The sequence below is a fragment of the Rana temporaria genome, chromosome 4 (genome assembly GCF_905171775.1).
Source record: "Rana temporaria chromosome 4, aRanTem1.1, whole genome shotgun sequence".
In the NCBI taxonomy this organism is placed as follows: domain Eukaryota; kingdom Metazoa; phylum Chordata; class Amphibia; order Anura; family Ranidae; genus Rana; species Rana temporaria.
Window position 1 is genome coordinate 354,268,268 of NC_053492.1, and position 20,754 is coordinate 354,289,021.

General features: G+C 42.4%; 1 protein-coding gene across 1 annotated transcript in view; it reads right to left on the reverse strand.

Annotated features, from left to right (window-relative positions):
* LOC120937540 (opsin-5-like) overlaps window positions 1-20,754 on the reverse strand; it is a 73,377-nt gene that overhangs the window by 33,923 nt on the left and 18,700 nt on the right. Inside the window, exon 2 of the mRNA XM_040350846.1 lies at window positions 1,280-1,485. Within this exon, the coding sequence (XP_040206780.1) occupies window positions 1,280-1,485 (206 nt within the window). The remainder of the gene's footprint in view (window positions 1-1,279; window positions 1,486-20,754) is intronic.

The window sequence follows — 20,754 nt, forward strand, 5'->3', positions numbered from 1 at the left end:
CTAATCAGGTGTTTAATGGATAGCCACTCCTGTAAGTGAGATCATATACTTGCAAATGGTCTCCCGGTCATATGAAGAAGGAAAGCAGCTGGATTTTGACTCAGATCTAATGAAGTAAGTTGTTTTTTCATGGATGTTACATCAATCCAGAGCGTCTGAATGTTTAGACATTGCCAGATAATATGTAACATAATGCCTATTGTAGTGCCGCATCTCCATCATTCAGAATTTGGTGGTACATTTTATGCAACATGGCAGGCCCTTTATATTATCTCATTAGAATCTTGGACCCCGTCTCCCAGGAACCGATGAACAATTGACGATGTGTATGCAAAATATAGTATTTTTTCGGTTGCTGGGTGCATAGTTGGATACAGTATCTAGCCCAGATTCCGTAGCAGTGCTATTTCCCCCCCCCCCCCCCGCAATTAGTGGTCAGTGGCAGTGTTCCTCAACCCCCACCCCAAATTGGTGGTCAGTGGCAGTATTTTTTAAACTCTCCAGCTTTGGGAGTTCGGCATTGGTAACCAGTGGCATTTTTTTTAAACCACTCCCTCCATATTGGTGGTCAGTACTGTAACAATGAAATGTAAACTTACCTGGTCACAAGCTCCTGCAGTGTTCTCTCCTCAAAGAGGCCTGTACAACACCTGTACCATTGGGTGGAGTTTAACTCTGCATGACTGTACTGTGTTTACTCCAGTGCTGCCAACCTGCTGCAGCTCTGCAAATTCCACAGGTTCCCAACACTTGTGGGCCACAAACAGGGAGCCAGCAGGCACATATAATGCTTGTTGGGCATTAGGACCTTAAATAGTGAGTTAGGGCACTTACAGGGAGGGTTGGAGGTAAGTGAATTGTGAAACGCTTGATCTTTGCTACTTAAACAGGCTATCATAATTTTTATTTTCAAGAGCCTGGTAGGCAAGTATATACGACTTTTAGAACTGAACAATTGGCTGAACTGCATTCCAAATCAACTCTTTGATCACGTTTAGGAGCTTTTATGCATTGTAAGTAAAGATTAAAATGACAAACACTCAGATGCATGATTGTCTTTTATAAAGTTGTGCAATGAACAATGATGTCCAAAATCAGTGGTAAATTTTTTTTAAACCTCACTAATATTTAAGAAAAAATTCACAGGTGAATAGGAAGTTTATGCGTGCAAGTATAGGGTTAGACAAATTGCCAATACATGATTTAAGCCATTAATAAGCTAGTGTGCCCACAATCTGTAAATACATTAGTTGTAAAGAAAACTATTATTTATTCCTACCTGGCATGTCCATATTGAGGTGATAAGAAAACCATCATCTCTGAAGACATTAAAGATCTCTATGATGCCCCTAGAATAGCCAAATACAGATATGCTGGCATCAGACACTGCCAGGTTAAATGTAAGATAATCTGTGGGCAACAAGTGTGTTCTCTGCTTGTATAATATAAATATTACAATGCTGTTGCCAAACCAAGACATCCAACCTGTGAAAAAAAAAATAAGACATGTTAACACAAGTAGGGGAATACAGCAAGTGAATATGATCTTGTAAAGTAACATATTTTTGTTTTTCTGTTCATGGCTTTAAAACATTCATGTTTTTAATATTGCCAGGTAGAACTAATCATGTCAACAACCCAAATGTTTTTTTTTATATATAATCAACTGCATTAGCCCTCCCATATGAGGGTCCTAAATCACATGGGCCAATTCATTGACCTTCATATAAAAACCATCTACCTGCATTCCAAACCTAGCTCTGAAGAAGAGGGGACACCCCCTCAAAACGTGCCAGCTTTCTTTGGACTCTACATCCAACCATTGTTTACTGGCCAGCAGACCTTGCTGGGTGATGCAAATGATGAACTTTATACTATTAATTTTATCACTCGTTTGTGAGTATGCATTTTTATCCTTCAATATATTTAAGTGTCGCAAAGGTAATGCGCAAGGCTGGTGCACCCACTGTAACATTTTTATTTTGAGAGTTTTTTCTGGGTTTACCCTAAACCTATTGAGAGTGGCAGCACAGCTGACGTGGTGGCTTGATTGGTGTAGATCCACTTTTCGAATCTACCGTACGGCAATTTCTTGAGCGTAGGAGCATTTGTTTTTCGGACGAAAACTAATGCACATGTCTACTATCCTGTTGTATCCTATCTTAAAGTGATTCCTCTATATTAAAGACTGATCTTCTCTACCATTACTTCCTGTAAGTTTTAAAAAGTTGCAAAAGTGAATCTTCTTTAATGCTTGAGAGCTCTCAGTGTTTAGTACAGAGACTAGATTTTAGCAATCAAACACCAATGAGATATTTGTTTAAAATCATTCAGGTCCAATTACCAATTACTGTGTACATATTGTTACAAATCCTTAAAGGCCAACATTTATAATTTCCCTAGTCTTATCTGTTTTTGAATTGCATGCTAGTTTCTATAATTTTTATAGCAACCTGCCATGAAACTATTTTGAAACATAAAAATAGGAAAGGAGGGCATTACCAATGGTACATTTTATTAAAAAACGAAAACAGCAGTAGTCATACTCACAAACGAGCTTATACAAAAAAGATTGTCAATCTGCAAGCAAATAGAACTGCGTCTCTGGACACCTACAACCCGGACCGGATATTGGAGTGGCCAGATGGCATGACAAGCTTTTTTGTATACGCTCATTTGTGAGTATGATTACTACTGTTTTCGTTTTTTAATAAGTTTTACCACTGGTAATGCACAAGGTTGTTGTGCCCTCCTTTCCTCTTTTGATGTTTCAGTTCTAAGGATACCCATTGTTCCGAGGAGGGCAGCAAGACCACAGGCATTGTTCTATCCAGAGGGTTGGCTGCACCACTTACCTATAGACTAAGCCCCCAAGCGCAGGAGATTGTTTCTGTGATGAAACAATTTTGGCCTGCCATTTTTGTGCTTTTGTGGAAATTCTCTTTTCATGCTGACCCTTAGGACCAACCGTGAGAGAGATCCTCTTGCCGCAACAGCTTGAGTGACCAACCTAGAGCAAGCATGACCATTATGACTTCTGACTTTTGTCTGATTTTCTTGATAGGCATATTTCTTCCAGGAATTTTCAAAGAGATGCCAGCAATAGCAGCGCCAGCATTTCTCTTGTGGTCGCTTTTGTAAATGTTTTTTTTATATAGGATTCTTGGTGACTTCTGGGTAAAAGTTGTGTGAATCCTGTGTAAAAACATTTAAACATTGTCCCTACGGCCCCATACACACGATAGAATCCATCCGCTGAAATTTATCCGCGGATCGGTTTCAGCGGATCGACGGATTTATCTGTTGATCCGCTGGAACGTACACACTAGCGCCCAAAAATCTCCGCGAACCAGAACGTATGCAACGTAAACCACGTAAGACGGCACTATAAAGGGGAAGACCAAAGTCAACGGCGCCGCCCTCTGTTCCGCTTTTGCTAGTTCCGTGTGACCGTGTGCTAGTGAAGGTTTGGTTAGAGCCGATTCGTGCTTTTCATTCTCCGCGTTTTGACAGTAGGTATTCTCGGGTTCAGTGCGTTTGCTTGCGGGTTTGCAGTTGGCATTCGGGCACAGGCTTTCAGCACGTTTCCGCGTACTGTGCGCTCGTATCTGTGTGTCGTGCGGGCTTAGCAGGTTGTGCTGGATTTGCGAGTGCTTTCTGTTGGAGTGTGTTCTTGACTGACCAGCCGGCCGGTTTGAATCCATGATGGAGCAGCAGCGTCGATTCTCGCGAATTGGTGCTGGTTATGGGATTGCTTATGGACATGCTCAGCGAACCAGTTGTTTGGCCAGGAACAGTGGGAGGAGGCGTTTCTGGGCCAAGAATTGGTTGCGCCAGCGTGACCAGTTTTCTCATATGCCTCTGCTTAGGGAACTCCAGGAGAATAATCCGGATGATTTTCGGAATTTTCTCCGCATGACGGACCCCGTATCCAACCGTCTGCTGGATCTTCTGTCCCCCTATATCACGAGGCAGGACACTGTGATGCGCGATGCCATCACGGCCGAGCAGAGGCTTATTGCCACGTTGCGGTACCTGGCGACTGGGAGGAGCCTGCAGGACCTCAAGTTCTCGACAGGCATCTCTCCCCAGTCACTTGGGGTCATCATACCGGAGACGTGTACTGCCATCATACATGTTCTGCAGGAGGAGTATATTAAGGTAAGTTCCCTAATTTGAACAACACAATTTTTTTTTTTTAAATGTGTGAGAAAGTCATTTTTTTTTTCTTCCCTAATAACCATGAGATTGTAATCTGCTGTGTGTGGGATGTTCCCTTTTCTCCCCATGCATGTTGTTAACCTTTACATGTTTGTTTTGGGCCTAGCTGCATATTTTGTCCTTACCCACCATAAACCTGTCCAGCATGCTTTCCTAGGCCCAAACCCACCTAGCCTAAATTGTTGGTTATTTTTTGGATAATCAATTGTAGCTCTGCCCCTCCCCCCCCCCCAAAATAGTTTCTTGCTCTATCATCAGAGGGATGTGGAGTCTGATAATTAAGTGGGTCTATATTTTTCCAAAAAATAAATCACTTCACAATGCTTGTGTGAAATGTGAATCCTGTTGTTGATGTTGCACAATGATGGATTTTCGATTATGTTTGCAATGTTTATGTGCCAAAGTAGTAAATCTCATTTTTTGTTTGTCCCCACAGCTACCCTCCACCCCACAGGAATGGCAGTCTGTGGCTTCCCAATTTGCCCAGCGGTGGGATTTTCCTAACTGCGGTGGAGCAATAGATGGGAAACACGTCCGCATTGTGCCCCCACGCCACTCGGGGTCCTACTATTTTAACTACAAGGGTTATCATAGTATTGTGTTGATGGCGGTGGTGTCGGCACAGTATGAGTTTCTATATGTGGACGTGGGGAAGAATGGCCGGATGTCAGATGGGGGAGTGTTCTCACGGACTGAATTCTACGATCGTCTCCAAACTGGTGATCTGGCACTGCCACCAGATGAAGACAATGTGGAAGGACTTCCGTTTGTGTTCCTAGCGGACGAGGCTTTCGGGCTTGGTCCTCACCTCATGCGGCCTTTTCCCCAGAGGACCCTCACCTCAGAGAGGAGTGTGTTTAATTATCGGTTGTCCAGGGCTCGGAGGGTAGTCGAGAATGCCTTTGGGATCCTCAGCAACCGGTTCCGCCTGTTCCTGACATCGATACACTTGGCGGAATATAAATTGAACACCATTGTATTTGCCTGCTGCATTTTGCACAACTTTTTACGCAGGCATTCCCAGACGTACCTATCCGACAGCGTTTCTGAGGCAAGACTACTCTCAGATCCTCTCCCTGGGCTGGTCACTGGTCGCGCTGGCATTGGCACCCAATCTGCTCGTGAGGTACGCGACAAATATGTTGAGTACTTCATGGGTCGGGGGGCCATTGCTATGCCAGATCATATTTCTTTCTAATTTGGCCCCCCAAAGAAAGGAATATTCACAGAAATAATAAATAATTAGACCATTGGACTTTATACAGTTGTTTGTCATTACTGCTTTTTGTATTTTTTTCTGTCTTCCTGGTTAGCCCAAAAAATAGTGCACTTCTAGTGCCAAATGTAGGGTTCAGGTTTTAGTAAATAAACACAATTGCACATTATTCACTCATCTCCAAACTGGGTATTCAGCATCTTAAATAATCAAGCCACTCCTTGTAATGTTTTTAAACCAACTTTTTTTATTGTCAGCTTTTTCCTGTTTTTTTCCAAAAAGGATTTTTTTTTGCTCTTAAACATGCCAACATTTTTAGTTTTCACGTTTATTATTTTTTTGTTTTTTGTTTATTAACCTTCTGAGCGGTATTCCCGTGTGTGTCTCGGGGCGAGATTTTTAGGCTACGATCGGTAACCCCGAGACACACACGGGTTTGCTTCGCTAGATGCAGGAAGAGGTTTCTTACCTTTTTCCCTGCGATCCAGCGATGTCAGCGATGTCTTTCCCCAGTGCACGGCGGCCGGATGTCCGCCCGATGCACTGTGTTCCTCTGATTCCCTTCCCTGCGAGCGTCGCGACGCAGGGGGGCGGAACGGGGGGGGGGAACGGCGCGAAATTCAAAAAATATAAATAACACATAGTAAAACACACTGACACAATTGGCTAAAAATTAAAAATAAATTACAGTGACCTTTGATTGCCCCCCAGTGCTTTCCCCAGTGCCCTGTCTGCAGATTGACTGTACCTGTACTGTACCTGTGTCTGCAAACTGCACAGCGATCATGGCAAAGCGCACCTGTACATCAAAATCGCTATGCGACCTGCTGCAAAACAGCGACAGCGATACGGAATCACTTGCGGAGGAGCTGAGTGACAGCGACGCATGGCAAAGTTCGTCATCAGACGCAGAAAGTGATATAAGCGACGATCCTGTGCCCAGCGATGTGCGGACTTGGTGCGCAATTGATTGCGGTGATGACCACGTAGCGCCCCCAAGATTTCCATTTACAGGAGCACCTGGGATAAAAGTGGACGTTGATGACAATCCCCTGGAATACCTCCAACTTTTTCTGACCGCTGAAGTGATCGACAAAATAGTTATTGAGACAAATCGATACCAAGAACAAGAAGCTGCGACTCCTCAGCGATTTTCAAGGCGCAGAAAATGGGAGCCTGTAACCAGCGAGGACATTTGGAAGTTTTTGGGCCTCATTATTTTACAGGGAGTGGTGGGGAAACCCCTGCAAAAATGGTACTGGTCCACGAACAAATTATTGGCCACGCCTTTTTTTTGGATCCGTGATGTCGGAGTACAGATTTTCATTGATCATGAAATATTTGCACTTTGCAAATAATGAGGACTTTGATGAGCATTCTCATCCAGCTCCAAAGCTGAAAAAAATTTGGGAGGTTTACCAGCTTATTTTGCAGAACTTCCAGCGGACCTATATTCCTGAGCGCGACGTTACCATCGATGAAAGTCTCATGGCCTACAAAGGTCGGCTCAGCTGGATACAGTTCATCGCATCAAAGCGAGCTCGCTTTGGTATAAAAACTTTTATGCTGTGTGAATCCAGCTCTGGATATATTTGGAACTCAGTCGTATACACTGGGAAAGGGACCAAGTTCTGCGAGCGATTCAGCGATTTTGGGATGGCAACCGCTTCAGTTCTGTCATTGATGGAGCCCTTGCTCAACCAGGGCTATTGTGTCACCACAGACAATTTTTATACCTCCCCAGAACTGTACGAGTTCCTTATCCAAAATAAGACCGACGCTTATGGAACCGTGAGGCCTAACCGGCGTAACATGCCGTCAGCATTTCCCAGCAAAAGGCTTGGGAAAGGAGAAGTAGCTGCATGGCAAAAAGGGAAAATGTTGGCACTGAAGTGGCGGGACAAAAAAGACGTTTCCCTTATGAGCACAGTCCATAACACCTCGACCGTCATGGTGCATACCAAAGGTGGCAAGGATATTATGAAGCCACAAGTTGTGTTGGACTACAACCACACGATGGGAGGTGTGGACAGGGCTGACCAGGCCATGACTTTTTACCCTGCGATGAGGAAGCAGCAGAAAAAGTACTATAAAAAAATTTTCCGACATCTTGTCGAACAATGTCTCTGGAATTCCTTCATCCTGATGAAAAAAAAAAGTGACAGGCCTATAGCCCATTCAGACTTTGTGTGGAAGGTGGCAGAACAAATCTTTCTGAAGCACCAAACGCCAATGGCGGTAAACCGATCTGGACGTCGGGCTTCTGGTGTAGTGAACCCTGAAAGACTGACCGGTCGTCATTTTTTGGACCACATTCCACCTACTGAAAAAAAAACAGCACCCACAAGGATGTGTGTGGTTTGCTGCTCCAAACGCGACGAAAACGAAAGAAAAATCCGTAAAGAAACGCGTTTCTATTGTGCCGACTGCAACGTTGGACTTTGCGCTGTACCCTGCTTTAAAATGTTTCATACCCGAGACGTTTACTGAATAATTATTTTGCACCCTTGTTTGACCCCCCAAAAAATCAGAGTATCTGAATATATTATTTGTTAAGATTTATTGAATAAAAAGTATTGTTATTATTAAATTATTACTTGTTATTATTTATTATATTATAATTTATGATTTTGTGTTTCAAACTTCATCATAGTCTACTAGAGACTCTGGTTTGGACAGATTTAGGTGAGTTATTCCTAAGAATTACAGGCCTGCAATCTAAAACGCCAAATTTCCATGCAAAATAATGGTACCGCTTTCAGCACCTTTTTTCAGAAAGAATCATACCGCCAGGGAGGTTAAGTATCCATTTTTTTTTTTTTTGGTTCAAAACAATTTCTTCAATATTTTTTGGCGTAATTTTGTGTTAAAATATTTATCACATTTTTTAAACATATTTGTTCACCAAATAATATATTTTTCTTTTTTTTATGAAATATTTAAAAACAATTTTTTGGGGTTTATTTTTATTTTTTTTATTTTTTTTTGGTGTTGTGTTTTTTGGAAATCAATTAAAAAGATTGATCTGATTTTTGGGATCGATGTGTTAACCAATCTTTTTTTGTTATTTTTTTTTTTTTTTTACATTATTTTTATTTATTTTTGTTCACTTTTTCTGTTTTGTATGGCTTGTTGAATGGAAGCCATTTTTAAACTATAAAATAGAAAACATGTCCCAAAAAATACAACCCCAAATGTGTCACTTTTGCATTCCCAAAAACAGTCATGGTGTGAGGTCACACCGGAACACGCCAAAATTTGAAGATGCACACATTCAGTGCTTTTCGCCAAATGTCAGTTATACCACACCAAAAGACTTTAAAATGGCGACATGTGCTATCTGCCATCATGGGTGAACAATGTCTGGGTTTTGTGGGAGCAAACCTTTCCTCGAAAAATATTTTATAATCGAGGAGGGGGTTGTACCCACAAAGCACAGATATTCTATATTCTGTGATGGCAGATAGCACATGTTGACACACTGTGTGTGCATCTTCAAATTTTGGCGTGTTGCTGAGTCAGACATAAAAACAGGTTGGGGGATGGGCGGGGGGGGTTGTTTTAGTCTTTGACACGGCCCATCATGTCAATGATGTTCTTATAGTTTTGCTCTATAACCACCATTCTTTGCCGCATAGTGTCCAGCTCGGCACAGCAGTCGACTATTATATTGCGCACATTCTGTTCCATCTGAACCATCTGTTGACGCATATTTGCCATTTCGCTGCTGCACTCCATTACTTGCTGGATTATAATTCCCGCACTTGCCCGAGAAAAATGGGGAACAGCATCTTCATCCCCTACAAAATTAGTAAAAAATATAAAATTAGACATTTGACCGGCCGAGATACATCTAGGGTTGCCACCTCATCACTTTAAACCAGAACACATATTAATTACACAGGTTCTGTGGCTGATTAAAAGGTGGTAATTTTACTCACCTGGTGCCATATCTGCATTACATTAGCCACAGAACATGTGTAATCCATATGTGTTCGGGATTAAAGGGATGAGGTGGCAACCCTATCTACATCTGTTTTGCCCTATCAAGCTGGGGTGACACTGACCTGATGTCGTGTTGATTTCCTCCTCCACCACTTCTCCATCTTCAATAACTCCTCCTTCTTCTTCTTCCACCAATCCACCATCTTCAAAATCATCAAAATCTTCTTCTTGAATTTCATCTTCCTCCTCAACAACTACCAGATCTAAAATTACGCCATCATCCTCTCTTCCTTCCTCCTCCTCCTCCACATCCTCCTCTCTTCCTTCCACCTCCTCCTCAACATCCTCATCTCTTCCTTCCACCTCCTACTATTTTAACTACAAGGGTTATCATAGTATTGTGTTGATGGCGGTGGTGTCGGCACAGTATGAGTTTCTATATGTGGACGTGGGGAAGAATGGCCGGATGTCAGATGGGGGAGTGTTCTCACGGACTGAATTCTACGATCGTCTCCAAACTGGTGATCTGGCACTGCCACCAGATGAAGACAATGTGGAAGGACTTCCGTTTGTGTTCCTAGCGGACGAGGCTTTCGGGCTTGGTCCTCACCTCATGCGGCCTTTTCCCCAGAGGACCCTCACCTCAGAGAGGAGTGTGTTTAATTATCGGTTGTCCAGGGCTCGGAGGGTAGTCGAGAATGCCTTTGGGATCCTCAGCAACCGGTTCCGCCTGTTCCTGACATCGATACACTTGGCGGAATATAAATTGAACACCATTGTATTTGCCTGCTGCATTTTGCACAACTTTTTACGCAGGCATTCCCAGACGTACCTATCCGACAGCGTTTCTGAGGCAAGACTACTCTCAGATCCTCTCCCTGGGCTGGTCACTGGTCGCGCTGGCATTGGCACCCAATCTGCTCGTGAGGTACGCGACAAATATGTTGAGTACTTCATGGGTCGGGGGGCCATTGCTATGCCAGATCATATTTCTTTCTAATTTGGCCCCCCAAAGAAAGGAATATTCACAGAAATAATAAATAATTAGACCATTGGACTTTATACAGTTGTTTGTCATTACTGCTTTTTGTATTTTTTTCTGTCTTCCTGGTTAGCCCAAAAAATAGTGCACTTCTAGTGCCAAATGTAGGGTTCAGGTTTTAGTAAATAAACACAATTGCACATTATTCACTCATCTCCAAACTGGGTATTCAGCATCTTAAATAATCAAGCCACTCCTTGTAATGTTTTTAAACCAACTTTTTTTATTGTCAGCTTTTTCCTGTTTTTTTCCAAAAAGGATTTTTTTTTGCTCTTAAACATGCCAACATTTTTAGTTTTCACGTTTATTATTTTTTTGTTTTTTGTTTATTAACCTTCTGAGCGGTATTCCCGTGTGTGTCTCGGGGCGAGATTTTTAGGCTACGATCGGTAACCCCGAGACACACACGGGTTTGCTTCGCTAGATGCAGGAAGAGGTTTCTTACCTTTTTCCCTGCGATCCAGCGATGTCAGCGATGTCTTTCCCCAGTGCACGGCGGCCGGATGTCCGCCCGATGCACTGTGTTCCTCTGATTCCCTTCCCTGCGAGCGTCGCGACGCAGGGGGGCGGAACGGGGGGGGGAACGGCGCGAAATTCAAAAAATATAAATAACACATAGTAAAACACACTGACACAATTGGCTAAAAATTAAAAATAAATTACAGTGACCTTTGATTGCCCCCCAGTGCTTTCCCCAGTGCCCTGTCTGCAGATTGACTGTACCTGTACTGTACCTGTGTCTGCAAACTGCACAGCGATCATGGCAAAGCGCACCTGTACATCAAAATCGCTATGCGACCTGCTGCAAAACAGCGACAGCGATACGGAATCACTTGCGGAGGAGCTGAGTGACAGCGACGCATGGCAAAGTTCGTCATCAGACGCAGAAAGTGATATAAGCGACGATCCTGTGCCCAGCGATGTGCGGACTTGGTGCGCAATTGATTGCGGTGATGACCACGTAGCGCCCCCAAGATTTCCATTTACAGGAGCACCTGGGATAAAAGTGGACGTTGATGACAATCCCCTGGAATACCTCCAACTTTTTCTGACCGCTGAAGTGATCGACAAAATAGTTATTGAGACAAATCGATACCAAGAACAAGAAGCTGCGACTCCTCAGCGATTTTCAAGGCGCAGAAAATGGGAGCCTGTAACCAGCGAGGACATTTGGAAGTTTTTGGGCCTCATTATTTTACAGGGAGTGGTGGGGAAACCCCTGCAAAAATGGTACTGGTCCACGAACAAATTATTGGCCACGCCTTTTTTTTGGATCCGTGATGTCGGAGTACAGATTTTCATTGATCATGAAATATTTGCACTTTGCAAATAATGAGGACTTTGATGAGCATTCTCATCCAGCTCCAAAGCTGAAAAAAATTTGGGAGGTTTACCAGCTTATTTTGCAGAACTTCCAGCGGACCTATATTCCTGAGCGCGACGTTACCATCGATGAAAGTCTCATGGCCTACAAAGGTCGGCTCAGCTGGATACAGTTCATCGCATCAAAGCGAGCTCGCTTTGGTATAAAAACTTTTATGCTGTGTGAATCCAGCTCTGGATATATTTGGAACTCAGTCGTATACACTGGGAAAGGGACCAAGTTCTGCGAGCGATTCAGCGATTTTGGGATGGCAACCGCTTCAGTTCTGTCATTGATGGAGCCCTTGCTCAACCAGGGCTATTGTGTCACCACAGACAATTTTTATACCTCCCCAGAACTGTACGAGTTCCTTATCCAAAATAAGACCGACGCTTATGGAACCGTGAGGCCTAACCGGCGTAACATGCCGTCAGCATTTCCCAGCAAAAGGCTTGGGAAAGGAGAAGTAGCTGCATGGCAAAAAGGGAAAATGTTGGCACTGAAGTGGCGGGACAAAAAAGACGTTTCCCTTATGAGCACAGTCCATAACACCTCGACCGTCATGGTGCATACCAAAGGTGGCAAGGATATTATGAAGCCACAAGTTGTGTTGGACTACAACCACACGATGGGAGGTGTGGACAGGGCTGACCAGGCCATGACTTTTTACCCTGCGATGAGGAAGCAGCAGAAAAAGTACTATAAAAAAATTTTCCGACATCTTGTCGAACAATGTCTCTGGAATTCCTTCATCCTGATGAAAAAAAAAAGTGACAGGCCTATAGCCCATTCAGACTTTGTGTGGAAGGTGGCAGAACAAATCTTTCTGAAGCACCAAACGCCAATGGCGGTAAACCGATCTGGACGTCGGGCTTCTGGTGTAGTGAACCCTGAAAGACTGACCGGTCGTCATTTTTTGGACCACATTCCACCTACTGAAAAAAAAACAGCACCCACAAGGATGTGTGTGGTTTGCTGCTCCAAACGCGACGAAAACGAAAGAAAAATCCGTAAAGAAACGCGTTTCTATTGTGCCGACTGCAACGTTGGACTTTGCGCTGTACCCTGCTTTAAAATGTTTCATACCCGAGACGTTTACTGAATAATTATTTTGCACCCTTGTTTGACCCCCCAAAAAATCAGAGTATCTGAATATATTATTTGTTAAGATTTATTGAATAAAAAGTATTGTTATTATTAAATTATTACTTGTTATTATTTATTATATTATAATTTATGATTTTGTGTTTCAAACTTCATCATAGTCTACTAGAGACTCTGGTTTGGACAGATTTAGGTGAGTTATTCCTAAGAATTACAGGCCTGCAATCTAAAACGCCAAATTTCCATGCAAAATAATGGTACCGCTTTCAGCACCTTTTTTCAGAAAGAATCATACCGCCAGGGAGGTTAAGTATCCATTTTTTTTTTTTTTGGTTCAAAACAATTTCTTCAATATTTTTTGGCGTAATTTTGTGTTAAAATATTTATCACATTTTTTAAACATATTTGTTCACCAAATAATATATTTTTCTTTTTTTTATGAAATATTTAAAAACAATTTTTTGGGGTTTATTTTTATTTTTTTTTATTTTTTTTTGGTGTTGTGTTTTTTGGAAATCAATTAAAAAGATTGATCTGATTTTTGGGATCGATGTGTTAACCAATCTTTTTTTGTTATTTTTTTTTTTTTTTTACATTATTTTTATTTATTTTTGTTCACTTTTTCTGTTTTGTATGGCTTGTTGAATGGAAGCCATTTTTAAACTATAAAATAGAAAACATGTCCCAAAAAATACAACCCCAAATGTGTCACTTTTGCATTCCCAAAAACAGTCATGGTGTGAGGTCACACCGGAACACGCCAAAATTTGAAGATGCACACATTCAGTGCTTTTCGCCAAATGTCAGTTATACCACACCAAAAGACTTTAAAATGGCGACATGTGCTATCTGCCATCATGGGTGAACAATGTCTGGGTTTTGTGGGAGCAAACCTTTCCTCGAAAAATATTTTATAATCGAGGAGGGGGTTGTACCCACAAAGCACAGATATTCTATATTCTGTGATGGCAGATAGCACATGTTGACACACTGTGTGTGCATCTTCAAATTTTGGCGTGTTGCTGAGTCAGACATAAAAACAGGTTGGGGGATGGGCGGGGGGGGTTGTTTTAGTCTTTGACACGGCCCATCATGTCAATGATGTTCTTATAGTTTTGCTCTATAACCACCATTCTTTGCCGCATAGTGTCCAGCTCGGCACAGCAGTCGACTATTATATTGCGCACATTCTGTTCCATCTGAACCATCTGTTGACGCATATTTGCCATTTCGCTGCTGCACTCCATTACTTGCTGGATTATAATTCCCGCACTTGCCCGAGAAAAATGGGGAACAGCATCTTCATCCCCTACAAAATTAGTAAAAAATATAAAATTAGACATTTGACCGGCCGAGATACATCTAGGGTTGCCACCTCATCACTTTAAACCAGAACACATATTAATTACACAGGTTCTGTGGCTGATTAAAAGGTGGTAATTTTACTCACCTGGTGCCATATCTGCATTACATTAGCCACAGAACATGTGTAATCCATATGTGTTCGGGATTAAAGGGATGAGGTGGCAACCCTATCTACATCTGTTTTGCCCTATCAAGCTGGGGTGACACTGACCTGATGTCGTGTTGATTTCCTCCTCCACCACTTCTCCATCTTCAATAACTCCTCCTTCTTCTTCTTCCACCAATCCACCATCTTCAAAATCATCAAAATCTTCTTCTTGAATTTCATCTTCCTCCTCAACAACTACCAGATCTAAAATTACGCCATCATCCTCTCTTCCTTCCTCCTCCTCCTCCACATCCTCCTCTCTTCCTTCCACCTCCTCCTCAACATCCTCATCTCTTCCTTCCACCTCCTCCTCAACATCCTCATCTCTTCCTTCCACCTCCTCCTCAACATCCTCCTCTATTCCTTCCTCCTCCTCCACATGGCCAGATGGCATATCCCAGGCGTGTCTGGCCCTCTCTGCCTCCTCGAATTGCTGGCGTCTTCTTTCCCCTAGAAAAAATAACCAAAAAAAAGGTATATACTCATCAGCACACAGATATTGTAGAGCATAAATCGCACACATTGCATAGAAGTTTAGAGGCTTTTTTTTTAAATATTTAGTTGTCTTATCACCCCAAACCTATATTTTAGGATGACTTCTAGGCCAAGCTCTGATTAATTCCATTTTTAGCAAAGTGACACACATGGATGTCCCCCCCTTCTAATTTAGAGCTGAGACCATCCACATTTTCGTTTAATATTTTGGGGGAGACACAGGTGCTATGGATTACAGATATGAAAACACCTGCTTAGTAGCACTGTTTGCATTTCCCATTCTTGGATTTAATTGTTCGATTAATAAATTTTACCACAATGTTTACAAACAATGTTTTTGGCAAGAGAGGCATGTCCAGGTGTGTTGTTCCTGGGCCAACATCGTATTTTTGAGAAGCAACCTGATGTGAACAAGGTTTCCTATTAACAGTCGTTGGCCAAGCAAATGAGATTTTGAGAAATACAATTATTTAAACAGGTTTTCAGAAGTACAACCAGGCCAAGGATACAGATGTAGAAATGTACCTGACCAAACATTCAAAGAATAAAATTGTCCCCACCCCTCAAACCAAAAAATAACTTACTTTTTTTGAGTATTTTTTTGATTTTCTTGAGTTGATGTGGCTCACGAAGCTTTAAGTCGGACCACCGCTTCCGTAGCTGCTCCTTGGACCTTGCGATGCCAAACATCCTCTGCATTTTACGTGCCACCTTCTCCATAATTTTCCCCTTCCTGCGGTTGGGGGTCTTGTATGGGCCATATTGCCCATCATAGTCCTTCCTCCGCATAATCTCTACCAGCTCCACCATTTCGTCAAAAGACATATTAGTTGCCTTATAACGTTTAGGCCAGGATCGGGACGTTCCTGCCTCTGTCCCCTCACTTCTGGCCTGAGAGCTCCGTGCATGCTCGCCTGTCATCGCCATCTTTCATCCCCACAGAGATTAGGGGCGTGGAAATCTGGAAATGTCCCGTCATGGGCGGGGACCAGGGCGGCGGGTCATACATACGCGAAGTGTAGAGAATGAATAAGACGTGATTACGTAGGTTACGCGGAGATTATGCGCCCGTTTCTGCTCAGTTGCTTACGCGGAGATTAGTAAAACATTTGACTGCAGTAACACAGTTAACGCCAGATTTACAGAATTAACATTGAGTAGGGGGCATGGCAATGTGTCACGCACACGCGGAGTCTATAAAAGGGAACCGACGTGATTACGTTGCTTACGCGGAGATTATTCGCCCGTTTCTGCTCAGTTGCTTACGCGGAGATTAGTAGAACATTTGACTGCAGTAACACAGTTAACGCCAGATTTACAGAATTAACATTGATTAGGGGGCATGGCAATGGTGACGATGTGTCACGCACACGCGGAGTCTGTTAAAGGGAACCTACGTGATTACGTTGCTTACGCTGAGATTAGTAGAACATTTGACAGCAGTAACACAGTTAACGCCAGATTTTGAGAATTAACATTGATTAGGGGGCATGGCAATGGTGACGATGTGTCACGCACACGCGGAGTCTGTTAAAGGGAACCTACGTGATTACGTTGCTTACGCGGAGATTAGTAGAACATTTGACAGCAGTAACACAGTTAACGCCAGATTTTGAGAATTAACATTGATTAGGGGGCATGGCAATGGTGACGATGTGTCACGCACACGCGGAGTCTGTTAAAGGGAACCTACGTGATTACGTTGCTTACGCGGAGATTAGTAGAACATTTGACAGCAGTAACACAGTTAACGCCAGATTTTGAGAATTAACATTGATTAGGGGGCATGGCAATGGTGACGATGTGTCACGCACACGCGGAGTCTGTTAAAGGGAACCTACGTGATTACGTTGCTTACGCGGAGATTAGTAGAACATTTGACAGCAGTAACACAGTTAACGCCAGATTTTGAGAATTAACATTGATTAGGGGGCATGGCAATGGTGACGATGTGTCACGCACACGCGGAGTCTATAAAAGGGAACCAACGTGATTACGTTGCTTACACGGAGATTATTTCATTGAGCTGCACGAGGAGCTAGAGATAAGGTACAAAATTGAAACATGGGATCAGCAGAGGCCTAGAAACTTGAGAGCCATGGGATTGTGGTTTTGTCTGTTGTTTGCAGCCTTTTAACGCAACTTAGTATGTTTATTGTGTCCCCCAAACTGAATTAAATTCTCACAATGCTTTTACACATCACTTAAATCTAGATGTGAAGAATGCTCTACCTATTTTTAGTTTTTGCCAGGTGTATTGTGATCATGCAAGTATTGTTCTGTGTTGGTTGGCCAGAGGTTATTAGGAAGTGTATTTAGATCTCCGGAATGATGAGTGGCAGGCTAAGTACACATTAAATACTGCCTTCATGAAAGGTCTCAATCTGTAAATTTGTGGATGGGTCTAGATTACACGTATTTAGCAAACTGATTTGAAAAAGGGTCTGCATGTGAACTAATTTTGGGTCACAACAATGGGGCAGAGCTGGCCAGCATTTTGGCTGCAGGAGACACTGTGTTTGCATAGTACAAGATCAATCTGGGGCCACATATGAATACAATGTGAATGATGGGCATTTTTTAATTTTTTTTTTTTTTGGTTTAACAGTGTTCATCATAAATTTACATTCTAAAACTCCCAAATGGAAAATATCGTGGGAAAGGAGATAATTTCTCGTCTCATAGAGAAGTTTAGGGAAATGCCCCTACTTTGGGATTCAAAACATCCTAATTATTCAAACCGGGACCAACGAAAGGCAGCACTTGCTGAAATAGCTAGATATATGCAGACATGGGTTCCCGGCTGCACAGGCAACATGGTGAAGACCAAAATGAATAACCTGAGGGCCGCATACCGATCAAAAAGAAGAGAACTTCGGGAGCAAAGATCAGGAGCAGCAGCAAGACAGTCCACGGAGCCAAGTCTGTGGTACTACCAGGAGATGGAGTTTTTGGGGGATCAAATGGAGGGCCGGCAATCAATGTCAAGCCTTCCTCCCAGACAGCATCGCAGCAGACCTTCCACAGATCACCACAGCCAGGAGGAGGACGGTGAGGGGCTGGCTGGCAGGCAGGAAAATCTGCGACTCTCCACTTCTGATGAGGTAGAGTATTTTAAAAAATGTTTTTGGCCTGCTAATTCTTGTTTGTTTATTGAGTTGATATTGTAATCCCAAACCAAAAAATGGACTAGAAAAGTCATGGTCATAAAAATAGGGGTGATGGATGCCAAGTACAGGGATCAGAAGGAGAGTCTATTCAAGTTTAAAGTAAGATAAAACAAACCAGTCTAGAGCATGAAAATGTGTGTGATTTGCTTGTGCCAAATTTTAAAACATGTCACTTTTTTTTACACAGGAAGAAGGGAGCAACCAGGAAAGATTGGCTAATGATGCTGAGCTGCCTGCCAGCCAGGAGGAAGGGGTCATTGTCAGCCAGGAGGAGGAGGCCGGGCCCAGCACCAGCCAGGAGGGCCCCAGGCCCACGGTCAGCCCCACCAGGCAACTCCCTCCCCCCAGGGTCAGGCAAACTGGCCTAATGAGGCGCAGGAGGCAGGTGGAGGATGAGAGCCTCCGAATGATAAGGGAGGCTAGCGCCTTAATGAGGGCCCCCCTCAACCCCACTGAGGCCTACAGTGCGTATGTGGCCCACGAATTGTCCCAAGCGGGGGAGGACGGTCAGAGGCGTGCGAGGAACCTCATGAACCAGGTGCTTTTATGGCTGCACCAGGGCTGGCTGACCGATGACACTGAGCTGAGTGACCCGGCCTATCCTGCACAACACCTGCTAACTCCTCCTGCTGCCACATCATCCCGACCTGCAAGGGGCCGTGGACGGGTCCGTGGAAGATCTGCTGCAAGGAGTGTTCCAAGGAACAGGAGAAGATGATTGCCGGCCTTCCATTTGATCCCCCAAAAACTTCATGTTTTTTGGAGTACCACAGCCTGGGCTCCATTGGCTCACTTGCTGCTGCTCCTGGTTTTTGTTTTTGTTGTTCTTTTTTAGTTCTCGGTATGCGGTCCTCAAGGTTATTCATTTTGTCCTTGACTATGTTGCCTGTGCAGTCTGGAACACAAGTCTGCATGTATGTTGCTATCTCAGCAAGTGCTGCCCTTCTTGGTAATTTAATTTTGTTTATGGACCAAATAAATGGTTATTTGATTTTCTGAAATACCTTGTCTATTGTGTTTTAATACTGTGGTGATTAGGCATGAAACATTTTAGCAAATAATATGTGTCATTTAGAAAGGACACCAACTCCTTGGGGGGGGGGGGGGGGTACATTTGGCGTACCAACTTGGGAAAACAAAAAAGGAAAAACACACGCCTACATAAAATGGTGACATAACTTGACCAAAACGAAAAGAAAAAAAAATGGGAAAGAAAAAAGAATGGGGACATAAATTGCACAAGGAAAAAAAAAAGGAAAAAAAATGGTCAAGAAAAAAGAATGGGGACATAAATTGCTAAACCAAAAAAAAAGGGTAAAAAAATGGTCAAGAAAAAAGAATGGGGACATAAATTGCTAAACCAAAAAAAAAGGGTAAAAAAATGGGCAAGAAAAAAGAATGGGGACATAAATTGCTAAACCAAAAAAAAAGGCTAAAAAAATGGGCAAGAAAAAAGAATGGGGACATAAATTGCTAAACCAAAAAAAAAGGGTAAAAAAATGGTCAAGAAAAAAGAATGGGGACATAAATTGCTAAACCAAAAAAAAAGGGTAAAAAAATGGGCAAGAAAAAAGAATGGGGACATAATTTGCTAAACCAAAAAAAAAGGGTCAAAAAATGGGCAAGAAAAAAGAATGGGGACATAAATTGCTAAACCAAAAAAAAAGGGTAAAAAAATGGGCAAGAAAAAAGAATGGGGACATAAATTGCTAAACCAAAAAAAAAGGGTAAAAAAATGGTCAAGAAAAAAGAATGGGGACATAATTTGCTAAACCAAAAAAAAAGGGTCAAAAAATGGGCAAGAAAAAAGAATGGGGACATAAATTGCTAAACCAAAAAAAAAGGGTAAAAAAATGGGCAAGAAAAAAGAATGGGGACATAAATTGCTAAACCAAAAAAAAAGGCTAAAAAAATGGGCAAGAAAAAAGAATGGGGACATAAATTGCTAAACCAAAAAAAAAGGCTAAAAAAATGGGCAAGAAAAAAGAATGGGGACATAAATTGCTAAACCAAAAAAAAGGGTAAAAAAATGGGCAAGAAAAAAGAATGGGGACATAATTTGCTAAACCAAAAAAAAAGGGGAAAAAATGGTCAAGAAAAAAGAATGGGGACATAAATTGCTAAACCAAAAAAAAAGGGTAAAAAAATGGGCAAGAAAAAAGAATGGGGACATAATTTGCTAAACCAAAAAAAAAGGGTCAAAAAATGGGCAAGAAAAAAGAATGGGGACATAAATTGCTAAACCAAAAAAAAAGGGTAAAAAAATGGGCAAGAAAAAAGAATGGGGACATAAATTGCTAAACCAAAAAAAAAGGGTCAAAAAATGGGAAAGAAAAAAGAATGGGGACATAAATTGGAAAACAAAAACAAAGACATTCACATGTGGATGCAAAAAATAAAGTTCAAACATCTGGATAGATGGCATCAGCAAGAGAACGGGTTTAGTCTAGCAAGAGAACGCGGAAAAAACAAGAGGAAATAAACGACACACTATATAGTTAAAATGACGAATGTGCCATATCACAAACAAACGAGAGTTTTACCTGAACGAGTGCTCCCATCCCCTTATTTTGTCTGAGCATGCGCGTAGTTCTTATCCACGGATAATGTGTACTAACCAACGGATCTATCCGTCGGATAGATTCGCAGCGGATAGATTTGTTTAACATCTCAACAAATATTCGA